At 46.3% G+C, this 12,263-nt stretch overlaps 1 protein-coding gene across 1 annotated transcript in view; it reads left to right on the plus strand.

Annotated features, from left to right (window-relative positions):
- The window catches only part of LOC106550791 (protein argonaute-1), a 72,163-nt gene that overhangs the window by 44,987 nt on the left and 14,913 nt on the right, over positions 1–12,263 (plus strand). The window contains exons 6-11 of the mRNA XM_087727170.1: positions 755–889; positions 4,813–4,900; positions 6,318–6,465; positions 7,876–7,995; positions 10,240–10,362; positions 11,583–11,716. Of these exons, the coding sequence (XP_087583296.1) occupies positions 755–889; positions 4,813–4,900; positions 6,318–6,465; positions 7,876–7,995; positions 10,240–10,362; positions 11,583–11,716 (748 nt within the window). The remainder of the gene's footprint in view (positions 1–754; positions 890–4,812; positions 4,901–6,317; positions 6,466–7,875; positions 7,996–10,239; positions 10,363–11,582; positions 11,717–12,263) is intronic.

Here is a 12,263-nt window from a genome sequence, read left to right on the forward strand (position 1 = left end):
CGCGTGCCTCCCAGCCTTACCATGTCTTGGCCCAGCTCTCCCTGCAGGGCCGAGCCAGGGTGCCACCGCAGCACTACTGCTGCTGCCGCTGCCATACTCCGAGCATAACCGGCTTCCAAACTCCGGAGATCTGCTGCCGAGTCTTCCGGCAGCAGCCACTCTGGGACTACACTCTATGGTTGTGGGCTGACTGTTGGAAGACTCTGGTGGGACAGAGAATCTTCCCGCAGCCAGCCCACAACCATAGAGCGTAGTCCCAGAGTGGCCGCTGCCAGAAGACTGCAGATCTCCAGGGTTTAGAAGCCGGTTATGCTTGGAGCACAACAGCAGCGCGGCGGCAGCAGTGCCCTGGCCCTGCAGGGAGAACTGGCACAGGCCATGGTGAGGCTGGGAGGCACATGAGCTGGGGCAGAACAGGCGCTCATGCAACCTCCCGGCTTAGTGCTTTTGGGAAGTGGGTTGTCGGGCAGCTGCTCATGAGCGTGGTCACCTAATAGTGGCTTTGTTGCGCTGCTGCAACAGCGCAACACAGCCATTTGCTCCTGAGGCTGTGCCCGGCTCTTCAGGCGCCTGCTCACAAGAGAGCAGCCACCCAAATCAATACCCCCCCTGATAATAAGGCCCAAGCAACATTTGGGGGGGGGCTCAAAAAAATAAGACCCTGTCTTATTTTTGGGGAAACACAGTAGCTGTGGACTGGTTAGTTTCAAGAAACAATTACGGTTGGGATTTACGTGCTCCTTTCTCGGTTTAGTGTCTGCCACGGCGTTCTACAAGGCCCAACCGGTGATTGAATTCATGTGTGAAGTGCTGGACATCCGGAACATCGACGAGCAGCCAAAGCCCCTGACCGACTCTCAGAGGGTGAGGTTCACAAAGGAAATCAAAGGTAAATCAGAAAGGCAGTGGGAATTATGGAGAAAATGGTAGAGATTTACTTGGCAATTGCCAAGAAACAACATTAAGGGCTCAGTGGCTAAGTTGCTGAGCTTGTTGATCAGAAAGGTCGACAGTTTGGTGGTTCATATCCCTAGTGCCGCGTAATGGATTGAGCTCCCATTACTTGTCCCAGCTTCTGCCAACCTAGCAGTTTGAAAGCATGTAAAAAATGCATGTAGAAAAATAGGGACCCCCTTTGGTGGAAAGGTAACAGCGCTCCATGCACTTTCGGCATTTAGTCATGCCGGCCACGTGCACGGAGATGTCTTTGGACAGCGCTGGCTCTTCGGCTTCGAAACGGAGATGAGCACCGCCCCCTAGATTCGGAAATGACTAGCACATATGTGCGAAGGGAACCTTTACCTTTTATAGCATTCCAGCTGAGATTTCTGCTTGGTGTTGAACTTGTATAAAACCTGAACTGTTGAATGCAGGTAATCCTTGGTACTTAACAACCAGTCAGAGTAATGACTTACCTGGAAAAAGGAAATGATGACCCAGTTCTAAATTTATGACAGTTCCTCCTTCCTCACAGTCACTTGAATGCACTTCAGGCACCTGCAACACAGCTGCATTTTCAGCCCTTTGTAGTTGTCCCAGTCATGGGATGACGTTTCATGATGGCTTTGCCAATTAATGGAAGTTGCTTTCAGTTTTGGGCAAAAACCATGTCACAGGAAGCAACTGGTTCACTGACTGACCACAGGGTTCATTTAATGACGCCTGGGGGGGGAGTTATAAAGTCGGGTTAATCCTGTGAGTGACCGGATTTATGACCATCACAACATACAACCGTAATGGGCAAACTCCATTGCAGTTGCATGTCGAGGGCTATGAAGTGGAAGGAGAAGGAAGAGAGTGTGAACAAAATCACTTCTGATTCTTAGTGCCATGGCAAGAGCTTGGGAAAGAATAGCCAGGATCTGGGGAGAACCACAGCTTTCTCTTTGCAAAGAAGGGGGTGAGTGGGAAAGATGCCCTTTGCCCACCCAAGGCGTTTTCCTCTTATATATACAATAGAATAGAATAGAATTCTTTATTGGCCAAATGTGATTGGACACACAAGGAATTTGTTTTTGGTGCATATGCTCTCAGTGTACATAAAAAGATACATTCATCAAGAATCATATGGTGCAACACTTAACGATAGTCATCAGGTACAAATAAGCAATCAAATCATACTAGGAAACAATCAATATAAATCATAAGGATACAAGCAACAAAGTTACAGCCATGCAATCATAGTGGGAGGAGATGGGTGATAGGAATGATAAGAAGATGCAGACTTAGTAAATAGTGTGACAATGTTGAGGGAATTATTTGTTCAGCAGAGTGATGGCATTGGGGGGGAAAACTGTCCTTGTGCCTAGTTGTTCTGGTGTGCAGTGCCCTATAGCGTCGTTTTGAGGGTAGGAGTTGAAACAATTTATGTCCAGGATGCGTAAATATTTTCAAAGCCTGCTTTTTGACCCGTGCAGTATACAGGTCCTCGATGGAAGGCAGGTTGGCAGCAATTGTTTTTTCTGCAGTTCTAATTATCCTCTGAAGTCTGTGTCTGTCTTGTTGGGTTGCAGAACCAAACCAGACAGTTATAGAGGTGCAGATGACAGACTCAATATAGGAATAGTTTTAGTACAGCAATTTTTCCAAGTTTCCAAGCTTCTGCTTTTCTTCCTTCTAACTTAAGCAGTGGAAGCTTAAACATTTTGGCAATGGGGAAAATTAGCAATAGGAATAGCATTTAGACTAGATACTAGAATACAAGAATACAATAGCAGAGTTGGAAGGGACCTTGGAGGTCTTCTAGTCCAACTCCCTGCCTAGGCAGGAAACCCTATACCATTTCAGACAAATGGCTATCCAACATCTTCTTAAACATTTCCAGTGTTGGGGCATTCACAACTTCTGGAGGCAAGTTGTTCCACTGATTAATTGTTCTAACTGTCAGGAAATTTCTCCTCAGTTCTAAGTTGCTTATTTCCTTGATTAGTTTCCACACAATGCTTCTTGTTTTGCCCTCAGATGCTTTGGAGAATAGTTTGACTCCCTCTTCTTTGTGGCAACCCCTACCCCGTAGTGTTTTGCAGCACACACTGAGTGGTTTACAATGTCATATTGACCTGTCCCCCCCCCCCCTTACAACAATCTGGATCCTCATATTACTGACCTTGGAAGGATGAAAAACTCAGTCAGCCTTGAATCCTGTCAGGATCAAACTCCAAACTGTGGGCAGAGTCAGCCTGCAATACTTCATTCTAACCACTGTGCCACACGGCTCGGATTAGGGGTATATCTGCTTGAATGGGAAGGCCTCTGTGTGAAAATAAGTGAACAGAGGTAGATAGTAGAGGATCATATGTGTGAAAAAGCATTACCTCATGTCAGTCATTCCCTGTTCTGCCCACCACCATCACATGCATATCAACCAGAAATGTAGGAATATTCCTGATTATTACCCTTCATGATTGCCTTTATTTTCTTTTTCTCCATCAATTTGTGTTCCATCTCTTTCTTTTTAACTGGTAAGAGGAGTGCTGGTACTGGATTACCGTATTTTTCAGAGTATAAGACCCCCCTACCCCCTAAAAGAGTGTACAAATGTTGGTGCGTCTTATACACCAAATACAGCCATTTTTGGTCTCCAGAAGCCTCGCTCCCACATTCCATTTTTGTGAAAAATGGGCAAAGAATGAGGCGTTTTTGTCTTCCCCCAGCCCCCAGAAACACTCTGCAGTCTTCAGCAGGGCTCGAGGGAGGCAAAAATGCCCCCATTTTTGCGAAAAATGAGCAAAAAATGGGCCATTTTTCAGAAAAATGAAGGTGTGTTTGTCTTCCCCCAGCCCCCAGAAGCACTCTGCAAGATTCAGCAGAGCTGGGGGAAGGCAAAATGCCCCCATTTTTGCAAAAAATGACCCATTTTCCGCCCGTTTCTCGCAAAAATGGAGGCGTTTTTGCCTTCCCCCAGCCCTACTGAAGGCTGCGGAGTGCTCCTGGGGGCCGGAGAGAAGAAAAACGTTTTTTCTTACTTACCTCTTTGAAATCTTGGTGTGTCTTATAGTTCAAAAAATGCGGTAAATTAAAAATTAAGATTAAGTTGTTTCCAAGTTGGAAAGGCTTTTTTATCGTCTGTCTGATTCTGTGGACTGATGATGTTTAGAAAGCTTGTGGCACATTCCTGTTGATTTTTTTCACAAGCGTATTTTCTTGGAAAAGTATCATTGGAGGCTGAGATATCTCTGATCTCTCCCCCACCCACAAAAAAATAAGTATATTAGGAATTGGACTGTGTATTTTTTTTTTAAAAAACTGGTATTTATTTATTTGGGGGATTTATTTACCTTCTCAGTCCAAAATGAACCCTGAGGGGAGTTGCTTAGTTATTTCTTGTTTATAATGAAACACTTCATCAGCAACATGAATTCCAGAATAAGCATTTTTTGAAATCTGTAGAGGACTGATTATAAAACGAGCAAGTCTGAAAAGATTTTTTTAAATATTTAATTCTATCAGCTGATGGAATCCCATAACTTTGCTGTCATATTCCAGTTTTAGTGCACTAATAATAATTGCCATTATGTATGTATTGAGGACAACATGTTCAATATAAGCAAGATTAAGGAGTCGTTCTTTTGTGAAGTATTCTAATAAAAGAAAATCTTGTAATTTCAGGGTTTCGTGCAAGAATGAATCTCTGACTAGAATAAGTACTTGTAATTGTTGAAATCAAAACCTTACAACTTCTGTTCATTAAATGCTACTGTATTGTAATTTTAATGGAGAATCTTATAAACTAAAACAGAATGGAGGAAGGAGGCAGCTTTGAATGAAACCAACACTACAATTCCCTGTAAACTTAATCTTCTCTTTCACTAGGTTTGAAAGTGGAAGTTACTCACTGTGGACAAATGAAGAGGAAGTACCGTGTCTGTAATGTCACTCGGCGTCCAGCTAGTCACCAAACGTAAGGCAGGAGCAGTTGAATGAAGAAACATATGCAGGTAGTCCTCATTTAGTGACCACAGTTGGGACCGGCAGGTTAGTTGTTCAGCAAACTGAACATAAAGCCACAACTGTGCTTATAACCTTCTTTTAGCTTTTCTTTTCCTTTGCGGATCTGCGAAGGTCATAAATGCAGATGTGGGTGGCAACGTTGCTTTTTTATCACTGTCATAACTGCAAACGGTCGCTATCCGAGGCAGTCGCTTAATGAGGACTACCTGTACCAAGAAGACAAACTCTGCCTTTTATACTCGTGCGTGCAGCTTTGAAAGGCGAGTTTGTGTTGTGATAACACCATACAGGTTTTGTCCTTTGGATGGGTGCAGGGGTCCCCACGTCCATGGACTGGTACCAGTCTGTGGAATGCCAGCAACAAGGCCGTGTAAACAAGCAAAGCCCCATCCACGAGATGCAGGCAGCAAGCGACACTACGCCCCCTTCCGTCTGTAGAAAAACCTCACTCCACGGAATTGCTCCCTGGTGCCCCAAAGGTTGGGGGCTGCTGTCCTGGCGGGTCTCTCTGGAATAGCAGTCACTAACTGGTGATCCGTAGATGACTGGTGGTCTGCAAGAAAATTTCGGTGGTCTGCAGAAAAATTATTTGCATTTTTTACATTGCACTAAATCAGAGGTCCTCAAACTACGGCCCCTGGGATGGATACGTGCAATGAATGTTTCTGTCGCTGCAGAGTCTCCCCCTTTGAGGTCTCTTTGTGTGGGTTGGAGGGGGGCAGAAATTCCGACTTGGGGTCTGCTTCAGCCTCCTGGTGGGGGGCTTTGGGCAAAGGCTGGAGGAAAGCGCCGCTGGTGGCGAAGAACCAGAGGGCCTTGTTCCAGTGAGACTGCATCATGGCCTGGAACTGACTGACTATCTCAGCCCACTGAGCCTCCAGGTGCCAGTACCTGGCCTTGCACTCCAGCAAGTCTTCCCTCTGTTTGGATAGCCTATGCTCATAGTCCTCAGTGAGGTGCTTCTGCTGAGCCTCCTTCTCGGTCAGATCCAATTTGAACTGAGCTGTTTTGCCAACTCTTTTCTCATGGTGGCTGCTTAGCTCCAACAAGTGCTTCCTATTGGGGCTCTAAGGAGCCCAAATGGGCAGGCAAGGAGTGGCGAGCAGAGGCCGCCGATGTGCCCGTCAATGTGAGTGACATTGTTGCCCATGCCCACCCAGTCACATGACAACCTAGCCACACCCACCAGCCGGCCATTAGGCAGATCATGTTAGTGGTCTGCGGGATTTAAAATTACGAATTTAGTGGTCCCTGAGGTCCGAAAAGTTGGGGACCTCTTCTCTGGAGGCCTCAGAGGAGTGAAGCTGAGCCTCTTTTCATTGGTGGGCATTGGGTCTCTTAAGAGCACTCTTGTTCTCTTTGGACAGGTTTCCCTTGCAGCTGGAGAGCGGGCAAACTGTGGAATGCACTGTTGCACAATACTTCAAGCAGAAGTACAACCTGCAGCTGAAGTACCCTCACCTGCCCTGTCTTCAAGTCGGCCAAGAGCAAAAACACACCTATCTGCCTCTGGAGGTAAAAAGCATCTGCCTGGGGTTGGGTTGGTGGTAGTTCTGGGCTAGGAGCCTTTAGGGTCATCCCCGTACAGACTGGTGCAATCATACTCTGTTCTTTGCTCTGACCCCTTCCATCTTCATAGGATGGAATGCAGTCTGGATTCCCAGGAGGGAGGGGCTGCATTCCAGAGGACCAAGAGACAGCAAAGTCCCAATGGGGATTTTTCAAGAGGCAACTGGGACTTCTTTGTTTTTCCTTGAAGACCTTTTGCTTCTCATCCAAGAAGCTTCTTGTCAGGCGTGCCTCCTTCAGTAACCAAGAAAGAAAACTCCCAACTCCATTGTTTGTGGAATTAAAAAGTACTTTTACTGGTTATGAAACGATAGCAGTGAAAGTAAAGCAAGATCTGAGTCAGAAAGGCGCGAACACATACATATCAAACAATTACCCAACACCCCCCCCCCAACGACCCCCACCCCAGTGTCCAATCTGCAACTCCTTAAGGTGTCATATGGGTTGCATCTTCAGACAGCATCATCAGGACAGTTGGCCTTGACCAGGTCCAAACACCGACTATCAGCATGTGCAGAAGATAGTGAGAAGAAAACTCCCCTTGCCATATCACCTCCAGTACCATTTATTCCCATCCCAAATACCATGCCCCCACCCTCCCCATTTCTATGGCAGCCGATAGCAAGTAAGCGAAGCAGAGGCTGACACTTCTTCAGTTCTGAAGAAGGAGGAGTGAAACATCTTCAAGGAAACCCACAGAAACTCCAATTGCCACTTGAAAAAGCACCTTTGGGACAACCATGACCTGGATGGCTGAGAATCTCCATAGACAAGAGACAGCAAAGTTTAGATAGTTTGATTAAGAGAGAGTCAAGACAGCTCCTTCCCCTGCCACGCCCACCAAGCCATGCCCATAGAACTGGTAGTAAAAAAATTTGAATCCCACCACTGGATGCGTGTCAGTGTATATTCCTGAACTGGAATAGGGTTTAGTAACAAGGTCAGCTAATGTGAAACAGTTTGAAGCCTGGGCATGGCTTAGCTCTATACTAATCTGCTGCTCTGAACTAAAACTGAAACTAGTCTACACTCTGCACATGCTTGCTTGTACTCTCTACCATATTGGAGGAACCAGCTTTTGGTATTGTATATTTACTTCATGTGTTCTATTATACATAAAGAGAAGTTAATGAATCCTGCTGAATCAGTTACCTGCGTGTGCTTTCTGGATATGATTGCTGCTGCAAACTCTGACAATGCGTTGTCCCAGCTAGTTTTGTTTTGCTCAAGCCAGGGTTTGGCAAAATCGGGATGCTACACACAAAACCACAAAATCATCATTGCTTTCATCCCCTTTTGAGTTCAAGGAAAGGTGGTCGCTTTAAACAAACACCTGCCTCCTCGCCTATTTTCCAGGTGTGTAACATTGTGGCTGGCCAGCGGTGCATCAAAAAACTGACAGACAATCAGACGTCTACCATGATCAAAGCTACAGCGCGATCTGCTCCTGACAGGCAAGAAGAAATTAGCCGGTTGGTAAGTACCACTTCTTTTCATCAGAACCATGCCAGAATGGGAGGTGACCTTTGCGCTCGTATGAAGGTGATGGGAAGCTCAGAGCTCAATGCTGTTGTAATTTAGAAGGAAGAAAGTGCAGGAGTTTAATTCTTGGCTCTGGCTAATAACATACCAGCTGTGTACAATTCAGGGTACACGTGGTCCTCATTTTACAACCATTCATTTAACTGCTGTTCAAAATTACCATGCTGCTGAAAAATGTGTCTTATTACCACTCCTCGCACTTAAAACTGTTGCAGTATCCTTGCAGTCACATGATTAAAATTTCGTTCCTTGGCTACCAGCATATATTTACAATCATTCTAGCAGCCCAGGATCATGGGATCCCTATTTGTAACCGTCCCAGGGGCTTCCAACAAGCAAAATCAAAATCTGGGAAGCATGCAAACCACTACATTTGCTGCGTCGGATGAGGAGAGCACATATTTCTCCTTCTGTCCTGGCCACTTTTTATAGAGGCACGATTGAGAATGTTTTAACAAACTGCATCACTGTTTGGCTTGGTGGCCTCAGATAGAAAGTCCATACAGAGAGTGGTAAGGACAGTGGAGAAGATTATAGAAAGCTTGCTTCCCATTATTCAGGATACTGCTTATAAACGCTGTGAGCTTAGAGCTCAATGCATTGTTAGAGACCCCACACACCCACCACGATCTGTTTCTCTTGCTCCCCTCTGGGAGCAGGTTTCGAAGTATTTCTAGCAGGACTACCAGATTCTGTAACAGATTTGTTCCCTAGACCATCCGTCTGGCAAACTTGCAAGATTCATTTTCCTCATCATGTATATGTATACATCCGAACTAGACTGTGTTGTTTCTTTGTGTCATAGAATACATGTGGCTATATGCATAATTTTGTATTTATTTATTTATTTATTTGTATTTTTGTTATGTTTATGTAGTGTATATTGGAGGTTGTGACCCTTTGAGAGCTGTATGCAACAAAAGTTCATTTTAATGAATGCCGATTACTGTATATTTAAAGTGACAATAAAGTTATTCTACGTTTTCTAAGATTTGCTTAACAGCATGATTCACTTAATAGTCATGTGATTTGCTTAATAATGGCAGCAAAAAGATTCTAAAATATGGCGCAACTCATTTGATAAGTGCGTCAATCCCAATTGTGGTCGTTAAGTTGAGAACTTCCCGGCTTCAGCCTTTCTTTTTGCAGGGTTTAGTATTAATGCAGGTGCTGTAAAGGTAATAATATAGTACATTGGGTAGAAGAAGGAAGAGATGATCCTTTGGATGCTTAGAACCGGATGTGGATAACATGATGGGCCCTCCTCAGTTGGGGATGCTGGCTGTGTTGCCCAAGGTTGAGGGAAGTTACTATTCAATAATATGTCTTCTGTTTTCCAACAAGTCCGCTCTTTATTGCCTACTCTTAATTAGGTTAGTCTTTACCAACTTCTTCTAGAAGTGTTGAGACATCTGAGAATTATGAGAGATTCAGGCTCAGATCATCTAAAGCAGGGGTGAGGAATGATGGCTCTTTTGTGACTTATGGACCCAAATTGGCTCAGGAATTCTAGGAGGTGAAGTCCACAAGTCATAAAGGGGCCATTTTCCTCCACCTCTCATCTAGAGCCTCTTTGCGGGCACACGAGCTGTCACCCCAGCTCAGCTCCACCACATATGCAAGCATGCCTCCAGCCAGCTGATTCTCAGGTCTCTGCTGCCATTTGCATAGACAGGGCGCATGTGCCCATACACAAGGGGGTGGGGTGGGGGGGCTGTGCCCCATTTTTGATCTCAGGAGGCTTCAGGGAGGCCTGCTAGGCCAAAAACGGCATGGGGGAGGGGGTAGCCTGCGCATGCCCAGGGGTAGGTCGCACTCACATGTGCGGGTAGTGGTACATGTGCGGGTGGTGGTATCCATTGCATTATGGGTATGCATATGCATGCACTGTTGCACATTTGTGTGTGAGCGCTTTTGCCACACGACGACAAAAAGGTTAGCCATCACTGGTCTAGGATGTAGCCTTTTGGGGGCCTATCCCCTAGAGCAGCGTTTCTCAAGCTTGCCAACTTTAGGATGGGTGGACTTCAATTCCCAGAATTCCTCAGCCAACATGGCTGGCTGGGGGCGGGGGGTTGTGGGATTTGAAGTCTATCCATCCTAAAGTTCCAACATGGAGAAATAGTGCTCTAGAGAGATTAGCTTGTTTGAAAACGTCAACCTCCCTTTGTCTTGCAGATGAAAAATGCCAGTTACAACCTGGACCCCTACATACAAGAGTTTGGCATAAAAGTGAAAGATGACATGACAGAAGTGACTGGGAGGGTCTTGCCAGCCCCAATTTTACAATACGGAGGCCGGGTGAGTAGTAAGGAACCTCTGGGCTGCTTTTATTCACAAGCACTCCTGAAGGCTGAGATATTTATTTACTAACTCATATCAAACCATCATTCAGAAACTGGAGTCGCATGTAGCTTTCTGAGAATCTTAGCTGTGATCTTAGAAAAGATAACAAAAGGGAAAGGAGTTTTTGTTTCTCTGGAAGCATTTTTTTAAAGGACAAAATCCATGTAAATCTCTTCTCCAGCAAATCACAGAATCATAGGACTGGAAGGGACCACAGAGGTCTTCTAGCCCAGGGGTCCCCAGTCTCCGGCCTGCACCCCACTACCGGAGCTTCAGCCATTGAGAACCGGGTCACAGAAGTGGTGGGTGAGCGCATGCTCATCCCCACTTGTACGAGCAGCAGGCCAGCGTGGGCTCTATTTTCATTAATGGCACCATCCAGGGGTGGGATTGAAAAATGTTAGCAAACCGGTTCTCTGCTCAGTTGCTGGATCGGTGGTGGCCATGGTGGGTGTGGCCTACTCAGCCTCCTGCACCACGGCAGGGGAGGGTGCGTTTTCACCCTCCCCAGGCTCTGGAGGCTTTCCCAAAGCCTCCAGGAGGGTGAAAATGTCCTCCCCTGGGTCTCTGGAGGCCGGAAACAGGCCTGTTTTCGGACTTCTAGGAGGCCTGTTTTTTGCCTTCCCAGAGCCTCTGCAGACCCTGCACTTACCTGACATTATGAACTGGCTGCCTGGAGCCACCTGGGAGGGGAGGGGTGGGGTAGGATGGCCGAGGCCAACCGGTCCTTGCAACAACCGGTTCAGCAAACTGGATGCAAAATTAATATCCGTTTTGGCCAAACTGGTGTGAACCGCCTGAATCCAGTCCCTGGCACCATCCCCTCCCATCGGTCCACAAAGCTGGAAAAGTTGGGAGCTCTGTCCTAGTTTAATCATCTTAGTCAAGGCAGAAGTCTTATGCTATCCCAGTCAAATGCTTGTCTAGTCTGTTTTTGAAAACCTTACTAATTCAGATCTTTGAGGTATGGATTTTGTCAGGCACAAAGGAATAGGGCCACACAATAAGCTACAGAGAAGATTTATTGCTCAAGCCCATACTCAAGAATCAGTTAACTAAATTCGGGCTAGATAGGAGTCATTGGAATTCAAGGGGGACTGGAGTTGGATCACTTGTGGCAACATGATGATTCCAGGCTGATTCCTCTCTTGATGCCACCCACTTTCCTCCCACAGAATCGCGCCATCGCCACGCCCAATCAGGGGGTCTGGGATATGCGAGGGAAGCAGTTCTACAATGGGATCGAGATCAAAGTGTGGGCCATCGCGTGCTTTGCCCCTCAGAAGCAGTGCAGAGAAGAAGTGCTAAAGTAAGTGATTAGAGATCATGGGAGGGGGGAAGAAATGAAATAGCTCCTAGAACAGGGGTGTCAAACTGAAGGTCCATGGGCAGAATAGGGTGCTTAGATCTGAAAGCAGCAAAGGACCGGCCTGTGGTGTCTCTCTCAGCAAAAATGGAGCTCTGTTTTTGCTGATAGAGGGTTGCTGGAGGCCATTGCAGCTGGAAACGGAGCTTGGGAGCCCATTTTAGCTGGTAGAATGCTCAGCCCACCACAGGTGCCCCCGACATGAGTGACATCGATCTGGCCATGCCCCCCCACCCCCAGCCCCTGAGATCAAACACAATTCTGATATGGCCCTCAATGAAATTGAGTTTGACCCCCCTGTCCTAGAAGGGACAGAAAGAGTTGACCTCGTCAGCTCAAGCCAGACCTGAAAAGCTGGGCAGATGCTGCTGGTTAAAAGAGGCAGGTTGGAGCTGCATAAAAAGGTAGCTTGATTCAGTGCAAAGTTGCCAGCCATGACAGAACCTAGAGGCAATTTAATTCTCAAACCTCCCCTGGTATTGATTGTCTT

Source organism: Thamnophis sirtalis, unplaced genomic scaffold (genome assembly GCF_051295495.1).
Source record: "Thamnophis sirtalis isolate CommonGarterSnake01/CBP01778 unplaced genomic scaffold, rThaSir2_p1.2 scaffold_13, whole genome shotgun sequence".
Classification (NCBI taxonomy): Eukaryota; Metazoa; Chordata; class Lepidosauria; order Squamata; family Natricidae; genus Thamnophis; species Thamnophis sirtalis.